Source organism: Lichenostomus cassidix, chromosome 22 (genome assembly GCF_008360975.1).
Source record: "Lichenostomus cassidix isolate B80296 chromosome 22, HeHo_3.0, whole genome shotgun sequence".
In the NCBI taxonomy this organism is placed as follows: Eukaryota; Metazoa; Chordata; class Aves; order Passeriformes; family Meliphagidae; genus Lichenostomus; species Lichenostomus cassidix.
Window position 1 is genome coordinate 4,586,350 of NC_139502.1, and position 18,753 is coordinate 4,605,102.

At 45.3% G+C, this 18,753-nt stretch overlaps 2 protein-coding genes across 5 annotated transcripts in view; both read right to left on the reverse strand.

Moving 5' to 3' along the window:
• Positions 1–644, reverse strand: part of GFPT1 (glutamine--fructose-6-phosphate transaminase 1) — a 40,077-nt gene extending 39,433 nt beyond the window's left edge. For all 4 annotated transcript variants that reach the window (XR_014856235.1, XM_085080774.1, XM_085080775.1 and 1 more), the window contains exon 1: positions 517–644. Coding sequence is in view for 3 of the 4 variants with exons in the window: in XM_085080774.1 (XP_084936900.1) it covers positions 517–523 (7 nt within the window). In the remaining variant the exon portion in view is untranslated. The remainder of the gene's footprint in view (positions 1–516) is intronic.
• Positions 645–3,413: 2,769 nt separating this feature from the next.
• NFU1 (NFU1 iron-sulfur cluster scaffold) lies at positions 3,414–18,337 on the reverse strand. The gene is made up of 8 exons (XM_085080776.1): positions 18,186–18,337; positions 15,947–16,053; positions 13,193–13,328; positions 10,749–10,815; positions 9,841–9,955; positions 8,224–8,287; positions 5,871–6,045; positions 3,414–5,143 (listed from the first exon to the last, which is right to left on the reverse strand). Exons 1-8 carry the CDS (start codon positions 18,230–18,232, stop codon positions 5,096–5,098), a joined length of 759 nt encoding a protein of 252 aa, XP_084936902.1. The 5' UTR covers positions 18,233–18,337; the 3' UTR covers positions 3,414–5,095.
• Positions 18,338–18,753: the final 416 nt, after the last annotated feature.

An 18,753-nucleotide genomic window follows, 5' to 3' on the forward strand; every position in this document is an offset into this window, starting at 1 on the left:
CCCCAGTGGGAGTGGTGACTCCGACAGGACCAGAGCCACGTCTGGAAACGCCACCGGAGCGCCCCTTGCCACACGCCCCTGCCTGCGCCGGGGCTCCCGTGTCAGCCGGGGCTTTCGGGAACCACCCGACTGGAGTTCCCCAGCAGCACCGAGCCAGCCCCACGGGCACAGGGCACAAACCGGCCGCGCTCGGTGCTGCCGGGCTCGCACCGCCCGGGGCACCGGCCCTTTGTCCACTCCTGCCACATCCGCTTACCGTCTGGGGACAATTCGCGCTTTAAGTCACTAACACGGTGCGAGCCGCCTCCCCGGGCCACTGGCACTCGGGATAACGGGGCCGGGGCTGCTCTCGCTACACCCGGGGCGGCGGCAGCGGCCGGTGCCCACCTTCCCCCCGCTCACAGCGCCCGGCCGGCCCGGGCCCCACCGTCCCCCCCTGCCTTGCCTTGCCTTGCCTTGCCTTGCCCTGCCCTGCCTTGCACGGCCCGGCCCGGCCCGGCCCGCTCCCGTCCTTACCGCACATGGTGCGCTCCGGTGCACAGTCCCGCTGTCTCTGCGCGCCGGGGCCGCGCCCCCCGCACCGGGCTCAGCGCAGGCCCCGACCCGCCCCGCCGCGCGCCCCGCCCGCCATTGGCCGCGCCGCCACCGCCCCGCCCCGCCCGTGCCGGGACGTGGCAACCGCTGCCGGGGCCGCGTCCGCCGAGGGTGGAGGCCGGGCGGACAAAGGGAGGCCGCCTCCCCCGAGGGACGGGCACCGGCTACAGGGCGGCGGAAGCAGCCCCGGGACAGGGGGATGGGCTCGTTCCCTGAGACCTCCCGGCAACTCCCAGACCCCAGACTCGGAGGGTCTAACCCAGACCCTTCCCCGTAATTCCCAGACCCAGGGCTGGGGGTGCTCATTCGTAGATCTTACCGGTAATTCCCAACCCCAGACAACGGAGGGGAATGTGCCCTTTCCTTGAGGCCCCCCCCCCGGTAATTCCCACTGATGCTAGGCAGCAGCAGCACCCATGGGATCATCCCCAGGCCTTTCCACAGCAGTCAGCGTTTGGAAATCACCGAGTTATGAACCCAAGCACCCAAGGGCTGCTCCAGGCTCGGGCAGAGAACAAGCGGCCTGTCAGGCTCCCAGACCCCCATGACATGAGGTACATCATTCCCAAATCCACGTGGCCTGGCCTCTGGTTTCTTACTTTGAGTGTTCTACAACAGCACCTATTCAGAAGCAAGAGAAAAAAACCATTAAGATGAATCTGCAAAGCAAACTGGGACAAGCATAACCGACCAAGGAGTGACATCCATGCAGCTGGAGAGCTTAGTGATGCTGTCTGCAACTACCACAAACAAACCCTGCTTGAAAACTTATTAAAAGCCTAAAGCTACCAAAGAGAGCAATGCCTTAAGAAGAATGCCATTCATTCAATTCATTCATTCAATATTACACCAAAAAGTCAATAAAGAAATGTTTCCTTCAAAAGCCTAGAAAACAACCCACAATGTCAGGACATATAAAAGAACTGGGACAGGGCGTATTTTGAACTTGCTGCCAGAACCTGGCTTAATGCAGAGCAGTGCGAAGGTCACCGATCTCAGAAACATTAGAAGCCTACAGCCAACACACAGCCACCTCCTGGCTTTTGTTCCACAGGGAAGACACGCTGGGACAAGCCAAGGCAGGTATCCTGCTCCCCGGGACTGGATCGTGCAAAGCAGCCCTCTCTCATTCTGCTCCCAGTGCTTTATCTCCTCCTTGTCATTTGTGAAGCTGGAGAAGGGCTGACTTCACACTGCTTTTTCTTCCATTTTCCCATCTTCCAGTAGAAAGGCAAGTTGCACTGAGAGCTGATTTCCCAGATGAGAAGGGAACCACTAAGTCCTGGAAAGGTGTGATGGGCAGGAATACACACCCTGCAGGCTGGCACAGCAGCACTGCTCCCCTCAGCACTCACACTGCCCTGCCTCCTGACCCACCGGGCTGCTCTGCTTCTGCACCAGGCATTCCTTCCCTGCCCTGCAGCAGCTCCTGGTCCATGACTTCTTCCCACTAACAGCATTTCTTAATGTATCCACTACAAGCCTGAAATAATCCATAGCATTATCTCAAGACAAATTGAAAGGCTACAACGCTGTGTGTAATGACAGATGCCCTGCACACAGCTCATGCCAGCAAAGACCCCACTTTATCACTTAACCCTATACCACACTTGATCTTATAAATGAATCCCTGTCTACCTCATCCATATGAACCCACCTGGTGCCAATTCCTCAGCACTCTACACCTACAGAAATCCAGCTCCATGTGTTTAATATGAAGTGACTATTTCATTTTTTTCCCTGTAAAAGCCAGTATTCCCCACCATCTAACTTGTTCGTTTATCCTGAGGTTTGCTGTACATACAGGACATGGTGTAACTAACATGTGGATGTACAGTGCAACTCACTACCAAATGGAGAAATGTGAGAACAGTTTCCCAACCTGTCTCACACTTGAGCCTTTTAAAATTAACCAAAGGGGTCATGGTCGGGTAAAAAAATACCCATTTCTTCCTCCTCTATGCTCAACGTGCTTCACAAATAGAAGTCTGGGCTCAAGTCCTGAATTTTAGGCAGATTGCAAACTACCACCTCCTGAAAAAGAGTTGGTTTTGTGATCCCTTATTTAACACATCTTGCAGATTTACATCAGGTAACGTCAGGATTTCCTCCTGCTGCAACTCAGGTACCTGCTGCAAACTCCTGTCAGCCCAGGCTGGGCGGGACCAGAGCTTCCCCAGAGACCAACCGGACAATTCCTCCCGAAACACAGGATGAGTCACATCCTGAACAAAACCACGTGTCCACCTGTGAATACTGAATACAAGAGTTTAGATAGCTGTAATCAACTTTTCCTGTAAGGGAGTGCTAGAAGAGTGCCCATGAAACGTGAATGGACTTTGTGTTTCCTCTGAATGGGTGAAAACAAAATGCCTCTCTGGCAGACTGCAATTCTGCTCTTGGCTATGGCACAGCAAAAATACCACAGTACCTTTTTCCTCTAAAAACATACCAGAATAACTTCAAGCAGCTGATATTCCTGTAAATACAGTGACTAACTGCAATTTGTAACAAACTTCAGTCAAAACACCTTGCTGACCTGAAAGGCTTCCCAGCCCCCACCCAAAGAGCCCTCTCTAAACACAGAGCTGTAGGAACATCCCATCCCCTGCCATGATGCTAGATAGGAAAGGTATCTCTAGGCTCAAGATCACAGGATGCTTAATCTTCCCCCTGAGTACACACAGGCTTAATTTGGTCCTATCTGTACAAATGGAAACCCATTAAAAACAAGACTGGAAATACAAAGCAGCAGAAGTGGATCCTTGCAGTACCTGGAAGAGATTAGCACGGCTCAACTGAAGAGTAACAACCACATCTTTCATAGGTATATTTTATTTACCACATAAAACAGCTATTTTGCTGTTCAGGTTTTGGCTTATATAGCGCACGAAATGGAGAAATCAGTCCTAAAAAGCTCTATTTTTGAGAAACCAGAACCATGACTCATCATTTTATGGTTTGCTGATGAAGAACATGACAATGTTGTTTGCACAAGCTCTCTTTTGGGTAATCTGAACCAGCCTCGAAGGGAATTTTGTCATCAATACACTTGTAAGATCAGGCATTCTTCATCAGAGGGTAAAACAAAACATGGTAATTTCACACCAATCTCCAGATCCTGAGAAGGTAACTTAAACAACTGTGGGTTATTACTCTCCATGAAAGCTGAAGAAATATTTAGCAAAAATATTTATTTTCAAATTTCTAACAAGTAATAGGAAGTTTATGGCTACCACATGCTGATGTGGTGCTATAAAAAAGATTCTCCACCAACTGAACTAATTCTGTTTAGGGACTCAGTGGAATAATTACACGGGCAAGGAATGAAATGGGGGAGCACACCAGAGGCTGTCAAGTCCTTATCCACAAGGAATACAATTGTAAACTAAATAAGGACCACAAACTCAGCTCCATGGTGGCTGCACAAAGAAGAAACAGAATTCCCAGTCACAAAGCCATCTGCTAAAGCCAGGCACCAGGAAGAAATTCCTACACACAAAAGTAAACACAACACCTTGCAAAGCCCCATTGATGTATTTCAACATCAGAACAACAAATACTTCTCTTCCCACAGTCTGCAGGCCTGGAAGGAGCCCTGTTCTGCCATGTCCCCTGCACAGGCAGCCAAGGTACAGCCGGAGAGCAAACAGGATATGGTAGGAGCAAACACAGCCCCTCCTTCCTTCTGCCATCCGACACAGGCAATTCCTGCCCTCCAGCACTGCACCTTCCTCCTGATGGTGGAGAATTACGGTGAGAAATCAGCTGTTGCATGTTTGAACAGACCACTAATGGCAGCTGAATAATTTTAGCTCTAAATGAGCTATTAGTCTCTCTACTTACTGAAGTTGATAAGGATCATCCTTTTCTAACATTTACTTTAAAAGGTATGATTTTTATAACAAACAACTCACAATTGTTTCTGTTGCTATTTGTTTGTACAGTGGTAATGAGCAAGCAAGTAACTTTGCACCAGCCATGGCAGCATTACATCCTCCAAAATGAACAGCTGATGTTACAGGTTATTTTTCAGACACAAACATTTGATAGGAATCAGCAGCTTTTTAACAAGACTTGACAAAATTAATATTCCTGAAGTTCCCACTTACAGAGCAAGGGCAGAGAGTCCTGCCAGTCCCATGAGTGGGGGAATAAACATTTAATATTGCTATTGCACAAAAGAGTCAAGAAACTTTACTTCTGCCTTCCCCTTTTTAAGTATTGAAGTTTCTGTATGAAAAAACAATGCAGAAACATACCACTGTTCTCCAAGCCCATCACTTCTTTCTAAAGACATAGCACAAAGTAGAGCAAAAGATTTTTTATTTTTTTTTTTAATACAGGGCATTTAATAAATTAGTGGATGATCTTCTTAAGCTTACATTCTCACAGTAAGTACAACTATTTTTCTGACAAGGCAGATTTGCTTATTCCTCAGCACAAAGATGGTTTACATACACCAGGAGGTAAATGATTATTTGGCCACAGATGACGAAGCTCAGGTAGAATTTGCTTCTTTCTCCACGTCATCGTCGTCGTCAACAACCTGAAATCAAATCCAGAAGTAGTTTAGATAAACAGGTTAAGCTCTCAGTCCTGCAGGATTTATTACATTAAGTCCCTGCTGGTCCCAAGGAGAACAGCAGTTATTCCACACTGCTGAACAACAATGGGCTCATGAGGAAGGTAAGAAAAACTGGCAATCCAAAATACCAGGAGGAAATGAGCTTTAATAATAGGAGCTGGACAAGTTACCACAAAGGCCACAAAAACAATCGCTCCAGAGATCAAGATATTTCATGAGAAAGCCAAAGAATCTGCATTTCAGGGGAAAAAAACTCATTGTTTTTATCACATTAAAGTCTCCAAAGCACAAAGGTAACAGCAAACAGAGTGTACAGCTCTGGGCTCCTCGGTAGAGGAGTAGAGATGTGGCACACTGTGGGGAGTGCCGTGAGAGGTCACCTCCCTCCCCTGCTGCCAACACCATCAGCCATCTCTGCCCCAGAGCCACTGCTGCTGCTCAGCTCAGCCTGGCACCCACAGCACCCAGGGCTGCAACACTGCTCCCCAGCCAGGCGGTCCCAGCCTATGGGCTGCTACAGGACCTTGCAGAGTTCTGTATCTTTAGCCAGGATACAGCTTCTGCCTTGGACAACCTGATTCTACACAGCCCTGTTTTTCCCTAAATTGACAACCTGTTCCTACTGGAAAGGGACAAAAAGCTCCTTTTTCATTGAAAAGAAAACACCTATGATCTCTCCCCAACCCACCTGTTCCACACCTTCAACCTCAGGGATGTAGAATTGGAGCATGTTCTGTATACCATTCTTCAGGGTGATGATGGAACTGGGACAGCTGGTGCACGAACCCTGCAGCTTTAGCTGCACAATCCCATCCTCAAAGCCTTTGTAAATAACATCACCACCATCTTCTTGCACTGTCGGCCTGATGGAACACAATATTTAACTTAAAGCAAATGGAGCTGAAACATGATCCTTCCAGAAGCCCTTAGTAAAGCAACATTTAATACTCACAAAAACTGTCAAGATAGAAGGATTTAGGCACTATTTCTCTGGTTCACATTTCCAACAGCTCCTACTTTGCTGGACTATCTAACATGAAATTTCTACAGAAATGTTTTCTGTAGAACAGTAGGCAAAACATTTTTGCAATGAATGCAACAGTGCATGAAGGAATCACTGAAATTTTAAGGTAGAGAGCAAACACCCTGGAGCAGAGCTTGATCCAGCCTGCAGACACCCTGGTTTGCCTTGAGGCCCTCTCCACATGCAATAATTGCCTCAGTTATTGCCAATACAACAGGGGTGTGTCCTACCATAAGGATGCAGTGCAGCTGCCACCTGTGATAAGAAGTCCTGCTTCCATAAATAAATATGAAGTTCTCCACAATTTACGCAGGATAGAAAATAGCTCCAACTATAAAAGCTTAATCCTGCTCAGGGGTGCAGGAGCCAGCTCCTGATAAGCTCACCCCAGTGCCATGAGCATTTCTGCAGCCTGCTCTCCCTCTGCCAGCCACAAATGCCTAGCATTGTAACTCTGTCCCCATAGCAACATTTTTCCAGACCAAGTTAAAACCATCAAGTTACTCTAACAGAAGCTCTTTATACTGAATTCCAAAATAACTCTCTGAGAGCTACAGTCCTAACAGAAAAATCTGTGAACCTGACACATTTATTAACTCACCACAGCAAATTATCTCCACTCCAGAAAGCCAAAGATCATGATTTAAAATTCCATTTTTCTTACTTGAATTAACTTTTTAACACACTACAGGACCTTTCAGATCTATTTTCTCTCTATCCTGCACCTTCTGACAACTTCTCAGCATTTAATTTTAATTTACTGGACAACAAATGCTCTGTGTGTAGCCTGCTTTATGTGTAACTTCTGTGAACTACCCTGCTATAAAATGAAGGAAGATACACCACTGCTGACATTCTCATCAGCAGCTTCTTGGTCCACTGATGGGTACAGGGGGGAGGAAATGAAAGGGTGGGAAAACCAGGATTTTGGACAGAAACTCTATGCCTGTTATAAAAGGCCCCTGGGAAATGAAGGACTGAGACACCCCAGGGAGCTTAAACAACCAGGTACCCAGCAGGAGCAGGGCCTCCTGAACATTACTGTCACAGCTTTATACAACATTATACTTGGCTTCTGGTTTCAACACGTAGCACAAATGTTTGGGAAAAATGCTCCAGCTTATTCCTACTTCTCTACCTTTTCCAGGAAAATTAGCCAGCACCATGTGTCAGTGCTGAGATAACCAATTTTTAAATTAAATTAAGTGATATAACTTTAAATGCAGCATCTAAAAAAAAAAATTTAAAAAAAAAAAAAGAGGGCCCAAGTTCATCATAACTTCTATGATTTTGACACACAAGTGTCTAGTTTTTGCAGCTTGTAAGCCGGGGAAGATGCCACCATCAGATATCACAAACACATCACACATCTTCCCTGCATCTCAAATGCCAAGTTGCTTATTGCTTTCAGTTTGCTTTGGAAGGCAATTTATGACCACAAAAATACCCTTCAGGTAAACAACATGATCCACAGCCACTCCTGAGACTTCATCAGTTACCACCAGTTTCTGAATTCAAGCTGTGTTAAAGCACCAATAAAATCATGACAGAATGCAAGGACAAAATCCATTGAAGCCCAAAGGAAATTTTCCTTTGGAGTATAAACTACTTTGGAATACTTGGAAGGGAAGGACAAGAACAATTAAGACAGGCATTAATAGAGAGAGAGAAAAAAGAGCCTGTAAAAGCAAAGCCTATTCTGTTTCCACCACTTAAAAGCAGCCAGGTTAAACCCACTGGACCCATTAAAGGCACTGTGGAGAGCAAGCCCAAGCCCTGCTCTGAAGTCACTCAGCAAGGTGGACTCAGCTCAGCACAGGAGCTTCAAAAGGAAAACCACAGATAGAGTCTTCAAATGAGCAGCATTCCCAGCTCTGGCAAGTTCTGCACTTGAACCTCTCCTCATGAGATGCTGAACCATGAAATCACACATTCCCAAAGAAAAACGTGCTGTTCCCCAAATAAACTCAAACCCCAAGACTAAATCACTCATCTAGCAGCAATGTTCCCCGTTCACCTGATTCTTGTATCCAGCAGTTCCTTAATCATCAGTACAACTTCATCATCTTCCTCTGAAGCAGCTTGGGAAAAGAAAAATGTGCAAGTCAGAACACTGAGAGGATTTCAGTATGATTGCTAACCCTGGATATCCCAGTGGCAGAACGAAATAGCATAAAAACGACTGAAAAGCAAGAGGCAAAAATCTTAATTCAGCGTAAATGTTTTTTTCCTGCAATATGGAGCTTTCAATGGCAAAACCCAGTGTTGGTTCAGAGTTCTCCACAGACAAAGGCCTTAACAGACAGCAGCAGTGCCACCTTTTAAAGGATGCAACAATTAACATTCCAAAGGGATACAGGGGTTAAAGGGTCTTCAGAAGAACGTTTTTATCAACCTAAAAAATTCAGCAGGAGAATTATGCACAAGCCTGGGTTCAGCAGCTCTGAATTAAATTCTAAGATCAGTCTCACAGAAGAATTTTTAAAGATAAGTTTTTCCAATAAAATAAAGACTAGGTTAATATCAAAATTAAATTCTGACATAACAGAGCTGAGAGAAATTCAGTAGTCCTAATTTTCCTTAAAATCCTGGAAAAACTGGAAGTATGGTCCAAGTGAGAAGATAAAAGGCAAAATACTGCCCTTGAGTTAAATTGTGAATTAGCCCGTTACTTTCTGTTACAGTTTTCAAAAGACCTCTTACTATGTTTTGTTCATTTAAGACCATAAACCTATCACTAAGGCACTAGCATTAAGCCTGGAGAGTCCTTTTTTAAGAAGAGAAGTAAAGCCCTTTGTAGGTGCCCATACAAAAGGAATATGCAGCAACACCCCAGAGCTTTCTAAACTCAACTTTCAAAAACATTTCTCCCTCAGAGTGTACCAGGGCCCACGCTGCCTGTCCTAGGTTGCAATATAGATGTAGTTAAGTATTCTATTACCCCCAGCTGTGGGCCGTTAGCTGCTATCACCTGCTAATGACCCACCCGCATGACAGGCAATGGGCCATCAGGGACCCACCGTGTGACTCATGGACTTATCCCATTGTGGGATGCTCTGCCCAGGAAGGAGGGGCCAGGTGTTCCCACCTGGATATAACCTGGCCTTGGAACTGCCTGAGCTAGCCCTGTCTACTGGGTTCCCAGAGGACAAGAGCTACCACTGGATCTTCAGCTGGAGACTGGACCTTCACAGGATCACTGCTTCAACTGGACTACTTCAGTTGGACTGCTACCACCACCCTAACAGGGTGTTAGGTTGTATCTGACTTTGTCAGTGCTTTTCCCTGTACTGTTTCAGTTATTTTTTAATTTCAATCTTGACTTGTGATCTCCCACTGGTTTGTTTGCAAACCAATACACTGCCAGAGCTCCCAGCTCAGCATGGCCTGGGACATTCTGCTCCTCACACACCAGCACAAGAGAACCAGCTCTGTGTTCTGGGGTAAGCAGCTCCTTCTGACAGGGCAGCCCCTGCCAGAACCCATGCAGGCTGCAAGTTCCTGCCTGTGTTCATTTTATCAGGCTTTAAATTCTCTTGCATGCTTTTCTGAGGGGAAAGCGGGGGGTCTTCTGAATGTCACAAAAGCAAAACCCAAAGGCAGACCTTGGCCCCTCCCTGAAGATGTGATTTACCTGTATCTGTCCTAGGTGCCTCATCAGTAACTACAGGTAAGCCAGAGGCAAAGAAATCCATTATAGTTGCATAAATATCTGGTTTCAGTAAGTTCCAATCCAGGTCCTCACTGTCCTGTGAGAATCAGAAGGGGAAAAAAAAAAGGGGGAATGAAAAAGAGTACCTGCCTGCTGCTGCTAAGTTACAGAGATTCTTATGTTAAAAACATCATCATGGGCTCTCACATTTGATGCATGGATTGGACTTCATAATTCTGTCAAGTTCAGCTTTACAAAGAAGTTTAGTAAGATTCAATTTCTAACAATCAAAAGAAAGGTTTCCCAGTTTGAAAGCCAAGGAAGTGCTTTTAAAATATTATCTAACAAGGTGTCAAAGTCTCCAAAATGCATTATTATTTGACACATATTTTTACCAACTGTTTCAGAGACTCAAGTTTATCAATTTACCAAATTATAATTCCCTGAATTGCCCCGTACTCTTCCCACGTAAGAGCCTGCCAGCTCCTACGTCACTCCTTATCTCTGGTGCCACGAGCTCCACACCTTGTGCAAACACACCCTGTGCTGGTGCTACACTGACTCTGGCCGTGTCCACAGGTCCTCCAGTCCTCCTGCTTCACACAGAGCCAACTTCTGAGTTGACCACGAGCACAGGGCCTCAGACAGTCTAATGTCAGGCATTTCCAAGATCAAAGAATCTACAACTTCCCTGGGAAGCCTACTTCAGTGCTTAGCCATCCACTGCAATTATTTATTTCCTTTTATATTAAAGGCAACTCCCTTTAGTCACTTGTGGACACTGTGTCTGGAACTTCCACCATGCCTGTCCAAGAGCCTGGCTGGATCTGCTCTCTGGCCAGTTCCAGACAGCTCATCTTTTAGCACAGCTGAATATCTGCTCTGCTTACCTTGGTGACTGTGATGAAGTCTGGCCCAAAGAAAACACTTTTAACTCCTTCAATCCTGAATAACTGTCTGTTAAGGAAACAAAAACAAATTTAAAAAGGCAAAAAATGCATCAAATCTGCCACAGAAGTAGTTCTCAAATGCACTCCTAGACAAAAAAAAAAAAAAACCCCAGAACCATTAAGAGAAACTCAGTTATCTCACCCATAGCTTAGGAAGAAACAGGGATCCTGATGTGAAATAAAGGAAAACTGAACACACATTACAGGACTTTCCCCAAAATGTATCAAAGAGCTTCTGTCAGTTCTCTGGAGGCAAAATTATATTCTGTATATTAATAGGTACTTGTTAGCATCAAAACCAAGAGGTACCTATTGTTGCAGGTAGGACTAGTGCAAATACAGGTAAAGTTTCTTAAAGTTATTGAAGTTATTGAGCTCCACAAAAAATGCCTTCAACTCTGCTGCCATGAAATAAAAAGGTTGGAGTCCAGCAGCCCACAAGGCTTTGACACCAACTCACCTTGCAAGGTATCTTCACTACTTTTGGTCATTTACATGGCACATGAAGATTAAGTAAAGGCATGAGACTCACACTGAATTGTTTGAGGTGACACCACACAGCACCCAACATCCAGGTCATAAAGGAGCAACACATTCGAAGCAGCACAAGAACTCAGATTACAGGAAAGAACGTATTTTGGACAATGCCTTAAGTATAAAAATGAGAATGAGAATACAAAAACCGATTTTCATAAATGGTTAATGAAAACCCAAGAATTTCATCCACAGAAAAAAAAAAAAACCCTATGATGCACTTGGAGGTAAATACAGTGTAACGCTGTAAGAGTGCTTTTTGTAATTACAGAGGGAAAAAAGATATTCTCCTGAAAGACTGGAAAACATCAAAAATGCAATGAAGGAATCAGAAATCTTACCACAAAAGTATGTGAAATGGAAAATGATAAAAAGTGATTTCACAATACCCACTTGAAAGAATTTCTACACATGAAACAGCTGTACGAGCACTGAACATTTACATCACTAAATCAACTGTATTTTGAAATTACTTAAACCATGGAAATATGCAAGTGTACCAAACCATCTGAAATAAATTAAATAATTATCTTTCCTCCCTCTCCTCCAGGGAGCGTTTGTAAATTCTTTGAAAAATTCATACTCCCTTTTAAAAGTCATTCCATTTACAAACACCATATATACAGAGTAGACAGTTTTTCCCATGAACCTGGACAATACACACAGCCAAGTTGGTTTGCACTGCACACATTCCAGTACATAAATCATCTTGGAAGAAAATGTCTATTTGCACATATATGACAACAAAAACCCACTTTCTGACAGTCGATTTCACTCTGCAACCTGATGCACTTTGGCACAATGAGATCCTACAGCTTCAGCACTCTGCTAACACGTTGTGATGTCCTCACAAACCTTTCACATTGGATTTATTACTGCAAGTCACGGAGCTCTGCTTGCAAAGATCCTGACTGCTCAAACAACTCTGCAAGAGACTTTTGGAAACATCAGAGCTGCATGTTTGATAACCCCACAGCTCCTGGAGGGAATGCCACAGCCAACAGCTTCTGCTTTTGCACAGAATTCTGCCAAGTTACACAAAGATGCCTTGGCCTGGGATCTCCAGAAGTAACCTACTGCAGCATTTCTGGATCTCACCCCCAGCATGAAGCCCTTCCACAAAAAGAACACAAAGTTTATTTTCAGAGACTGACGTGCAAGCAATGACACACAAGCAAAATGGGTGCTTCCAAGTATTCCCAGAGACTTCTGATGGTGCTCCAAACCCCTTCTATGCCAAGACAATAAGAACTGATTCTTACTCCAGATTGTGCATTTTGGTTACTCAAAGCTGCACTCCCAAGACCTGTTCCAGGTCCAGCCCAAAAGAGTGGCCTTTCTTCAAGTGAAGCATAAAACTTTAGTGAAGGAAAAATCCACTGGTTTTGAAGTTCAGGAGTGGCCCAACACCTGCCAAAGTGAGCTACTGCATTTATTTCAGAGCAATTGGAGGCTATTCACTGCCTGTTTCCCAGTTCTGAAAATTTATGATTCCCAAGTAACTACCTGAATGAAGAATGTTCTGATGAGAACGAATTTGAGAAATCAGGGCCAGAGGTCTCACTGACGATGCTGCAACTGCTCACAAATATTGATTTGTAACACCTTTCAATCTAACTCCATGAACTAAACCATGGTGCCTTCTGTCATGACAGAGCCATGGGGAGTACAGACAAACAGCTTCAGCAACAACATTCTCAGCTTTAATCTCACGCAGCATTAAATCTCAAACACAAGCAAGCTGCTCCTAAGAAGGAGCAGAATGATCCAAAGTTGTGCTTAAAAACATCAGTTGTAGACACAGAACCCATACCAACCCCCCAAACCAATTATGATGTGTTTAATAATACCTTGCTAAAGGCGAGCAATATGCTGCAGCTGGTGTGGAAAACTCCATAGTCCTCGACTCCAGTACTTCCCTTCCTGGAATAAACTTCAAGCTATTTGGATTTGGTGTGTCCTGAGTTTGAATAAACATGCCTCTTACTGGAAAGACAAAAACAAAGAAGGAAAGTAATACAATCAAACCAAGGAGCTTAAATGAAAGTCAAGTCCTGATTACTCAGCAAACCCAGGGTCATTCCTCTGAACCACAAAACTGCACCTCAGGCAGCCATAAGGCTTTAAAAACACGACACCTGGGGTTCCATGAGAGCATCCAGAGCCACAGGAACACAGGTACATCATCTCACAGCAGACAGCATGAGAAAAGGAACTTTGTCTTAGCTTATTTTTGTAACTTTTATTTACTAAAAATCATTGAGCTGCAGGGGCCAGCCTCCCATTCCACTGAGGGCCAAGAGCTGCACCCTTTTAGGTCTCTGCTGTGTTTGTTTTTTTTATGAGCATTTAAAAATGCCATTTAACCCCTCTTCCAGCATTACCACTTCCTATTCAAAGCATAATCAGTTTTGCTAACCCTCTTGCTGATACACAATTCAGAGGGGTTGATTTTATCTTATTTTTCATCACTATAAAAAACAAGTGTAATGACAGTTACAGAGAAGCAGACCCTGCTTAGATTTTTCCACAGGGTGAAAAATTACTGTAAGCCATCATTTACCCTCCAGAAACTGAACTGACCAAGCACTTTAAAATAAAATTATTTACAATTCCTTAGTAAAAATGTTGTAAGATACATTTCTATTGAAGCTCCTTTTGCGACACGGGTTGATCTTTCACTGGAAGAGCGTAAAAAGCTCTGATTTTGATTAAAATTTAGTACTCTCCATACAATCACATTTGTGATTTTCCTCCACACAGCACATGCCTGATGTCCTACTGAAGCTGAATATCAGTTAGGGACTTTCCTTTATCTTCTGGTTCTCCTTCCTAACCCCCTGCACATCCAGTAGCACAGTGAAATATAGAAATGCAGGAAAGAAAAAAATGCATTTTAAAACCAAAAATCTTTAGGGACTAATATTAATAAATAAATTATATTTCAGAAACAAGCTTGCACAACTAAAAAAAAAAAAAAACATGCACTAGAGGGATTTAGAGCAGCAAAAAGAGATGACATTTTCATTTTTGTAAAGTGCCATTTTGCTCATGACACCATGGCATTAGATGACAAATCACACTGTTCATAAATTGCCAATTGTTGCTTCTTGTGCCTGTCATGGTGACAAGACCTTTAACTTGAACATAGACAGTGGCAAATATGCACACACAACATCTTGTGGTTTTTAAAAGGGAAAATAACTCCAAACTTAGGATAGAAACTTTTAGTTTTATCATGAAAAGAATATTCCTGACAAAGCAAGCAAGTAGGTTATCCATGGGGATGGAAGAACTACTCATCCCCCAGATTCAGCCGGCATCCAAATCCCATCCAGCCTAACAGTGTCATTTCCATATAACCCACAACTGGACTGGATGTGTGAGTACACTCTGCCTGGTTTTTGGAAGCAGTGGGTCACTAACAGCTGGATCAGCTCTCAAAAGGTGTCAAGGTGGGCAGTCTCTACATTTCAGGTGTCCTCTGCAGCTGAAGATCTGCTTTCCTAAGACCAGGATTTTTAATCATTAATTGACCTGGAGAGTTCCTTGCCCAGCTGTAACTCCTTGGGATTTATTACTCAGAAGTTGGTAACTGGCTTTGTTCACCTCTGACATGTGTATTTGTTCTTTGGAGCCCCTGTGGAACATTGTGAGTACCCACCTGTCCTCTGCTCCAGGTGAGAGGAACAGATCAGACTGAGGCTGACTTCAGCAGGACACATGCAGAAACAGGTAAAACACTAATTCTACTCACCAGTCTGCCTTTTGATTAGAACTGAAATACAAAAAACTGTGCTGGACTAGCTAAGATTGGACTCTGAAACTAAAATTGAAAAGAAACTTCTGCCTGAGTAGACTCATTTCAATAACATTTCCATCTGTGACTAATTAAATGCAACAGCACCTGCCAAATCTTTCTGTCTTAGACTAATTCTGCCCCAGCATTGAGGGGCAGTTGCTAAATCCCTCAGGCAAAAGCACAAAGTTTTCTGTAGTCCAAGTTTCACAGGTTTTTATCTTTTTCTTTCTTTCCTGAGCATTCCAGCCTACCAATATGTGGCAGGTACAACAAACTCAACCTCAAATTCAGGGTAACACCAAATTATAGATAATATTAATGGAGAATCCTGTTAATGCACCACACACGGATACATATTCAAAAAGGAGAAAATTAAAAAGAGAAAATGTTGCAGCTCCGAGAATGAAAAACTTCACTTGCAGCCTTCCTGAGCTCTTGGATGCTTGGCAACATGACCTGGCAGAGCCAGCAGCTGCAGCAGGACAGAAGGCAGCACAAAGTCTCTCTCAATGGACACATTTACACCAAGATAGAAATGAAATTAACAAGTGCAGCAAAGCTCAAATAGTATTTTGCACTAACAGAGTCTTGGCAGCTGAATGATATTAGAAAAAAGACATATAACCAGCACATGGTGAGCTCTCCACATCTCCCTGTGCCCTAGATGTCCAGATGCACCAGGAATGCATTAAAACCCACCAAGGAATTGTCACCACTGAGAATAAACAGCAAACTTCCAGCATTACCACAGGACATAAAAACCCACAACATGCTCCTTTGGTAATTTTTAACTGGTATTTACCTGCACGATGCCATACTGCAGATGGAAGAGAGGGTTTCTTTTGCAGAAGTTGGTGGAAAGGCTGTCGAGTTGTCAGATTATGATCTTTTAACAGCATATGACAGAACCTGGAGAAAAATAACTTTATGAACTATTTCTGTATTACACATTTGCACTGTCCCAAAGACTACTGCAGATGCTGTTAGCAGCCCCAGGACTCACTAAGACACACCTGCCTTAAACCTCTCAAATAACGCAGCAAACTCACAGAACATCCCTTTTTTGCCCTTCCAGTGCTTCCTCTCCCTCATTTTGTAACAAAACAGACATAACTCTGCAATTTTAGCCACCCAAAGACTCCTTCAGTCACAAAAAACAAGCAGATCAGCTCACTCACCTATCACAGGAGATATCACCCTAAGGGGAGGCTCTTGTCTTTCTTGTAACAGTTCTGAGCACCCGAACATCTAGCTTGGACTGAATACCTAATTTTCAGAAGATCACAGAGAGCTGAGATGAATCCAACCCCAAACATCCAAGGCTAAACCAAGGCCAGAATTTACTCCTGTACTCTGTGGGTTTAGCTGGTCAGACATAAGGGTCTGACCAGCTAAAGGCATGTCAACAAGAGTCTACAGATCTCTTAGAAGATACAAGATGGGCTGAAAAGGGTACCCAGTAGCTGCTCTTACACAAATAATTCTCATAAGAAAAAAAAAAAATACCAGGACAGCACTTGGGTAAAAGATAAAAATTATATTAGCTACACATACCAAGCCATATCTCAGCCCTGTCTGCCTCTTTTATTCCCTTTAGGGAATAAAGAAATTCAGCATATTTCTGTACAAGTACTGTCCCATAATTAAACCTCACCAGTTACAGTTCCACACTGACCGTGGAACTCACACTCCAGTCAGAACTGGGGTGGTGTCATTGGCTCAGACTAAGGTAAAGGGGTGGGGGGGAGCAGAGGGGAAAAGAGAAAAAATGTTAAAAGTAAAACCAGGACAGAGTGATGGAGTAACAGCCTCCATTTCACAGGTGTGAATAGCTGCCTGCACACCTGATTTCTGTTACTGTATGCACAACCAACAGCATCCAGGTATTTCAAAGCAAAGCGAACATCAGAAAATGAAAACAAAACACCTCATGTCACAGATTAACTATTACATACTAAGGATCAATTATTATCTGGCTCCTCTCCTCCTTTTCCCTCTCCACAGGGGGAAAGCTGGTAAACTAAGGAAATACCATCTGCAAGGGCTATTCTGTAAGAGGAGGCTGGTTATCTCAGGGGGTCATAAACCAGAACATAGGCACTGCACAGAGACCCAGAAACTTCAAACATGGAACAGAAGAGAAGCTCTGTCTCATGATATGAACATCCCTGCCTTGAGCGCAGGACACATGAACACAGAAAAGGTGTAAATCGCGTTACTGGCTTACTTTTGTGGGTTTGGGAGCAGGTAGAAACCACAGTAAGGAAAGTCCCCCGACAGTTTTTTCTCCCTTTAGCTTTGGCTAATAATGATTATATCCCATTTTACAGTGCTCAGCACAGAGAAGGTGTGCCCAGCGCTACAGGGTCCTCTAAATTCCCCCTTATTGCTTGCAGGGGGGGAAGGATTTCCTCCTGTTTCATGGTCCTAAAGTTACGGGGGAGGCGAGGGGAGGAACAGCTCCTCACTGCCTGATCCTGTGCACACGTTGGGTGCAGAATTACCCCTCATGCAGGATCCTAAGCACGCGTGAGGGGAATTACCCTCAGTGCAGGGGACTGAGGGGATGTGTGGGGAATTACCCTCAGTGCAGGGTTCTGAGAGGGTGTGAGGGGAATTACCCTCAGACCAGGGTTCTGAGAAGGTGTGAGGGGAATTACCCTCAGTGCAGGGGTCGGAGGGGATGTGTGGGGAATTACCCCTCACGGCACTCCCCGGGCGCGCAGGGCTGAGCACTCCTCAGGAGCTGCGTGTCGGGAGAAACTACCGGCTCGCTCCTGGAAATGGGCTGAGAAGGAGAAACAGCCTCTCGCTGCCCGCCAGGAAGAAGCGTCACCCCTGTCCACGATGGGGAAAGGAACGGGAAGAGCAAGGAGCACCCGGGGCGGCCCTAGAGGTCATGGTGTCGCTAACTGCGACACGGTGCCCTTTCAGTCGCGCGAAGAAGGGGCGAGAGGGGCCTACTCCGGGAATACGCCGGGCTCCCTCCGGGAGAAAGCCGTGCCGGGGCAGCAGGAGCCGCGGGCCCCGCGATCACCTACCGCCCGCCCAGCCCCGCCGCCACGCAGAGCCGTCGCGCTGCCGCCATCTTGGCGCTCCTCGGGGCCTCTCCCGCCCCCTGGCGCCAGCGCCTGAGGGGGAACAGCGGCGATGGCGCAGGCGATCGGGACGAACGGTGAGGCCACCGAGCTCAGCTGCTGCCAGCACTGCCAGAGCCGCCACTGACCCCTGGGCCCGAGAGCCACATCCACACGGCTGTTCAATGCCCCCAGGGATGGCGACTCCAGTACTTCCCTGGGCAGCCCTTTCCAGTAAGGAATTTTCCCAATATCCAACCCAAACCTTCTCTGGCACAGCTTGGAGTTGTTTCCTCTTGTCCTGTCCCTGTTCCTTGGGAGCACAGCCTGACCCACCCCCCGGCTGCCCCCTCCTGTCGGGGAGTTGTTGAGAGCCAGAAGGTCCTCCTGAGCCTTCTTTTCTCCAGGCTGAGCCCTTTTCCAGCTCCCTCGGCTGCTCCTGGTGCTCCAGAGCCTTCCCAGCTCCATGTCCTCCCCTGGACATGCTCCTGCCCCTCAGTGTCTCTCTTGTGAGGGACCTGAACAGGACACA

Coding starts and splice junctions, on each gene's coding strand:
- NFU1 (XM_085080776.1), bottom strand. CDS start 18,232: ATGGCGGCAGCGCGACGGCTCTGCGTGGCGGCGGGGCTGGGCGGGCG. Junction 10,816..13,192: donor TATTGCTCGCCTTTAGCAAG/GTATTATTAAAC, acceptor TTTCCTTAACAG/ACAGTTATTCAGGATTGAAG. Junction 9,956..10,748: donor ACTTCATCACAGTCACCAAG/GTAAGCAGAGCA, acceptor TGATTCTCACAG/GACAGTGAGGACCTGGATTG.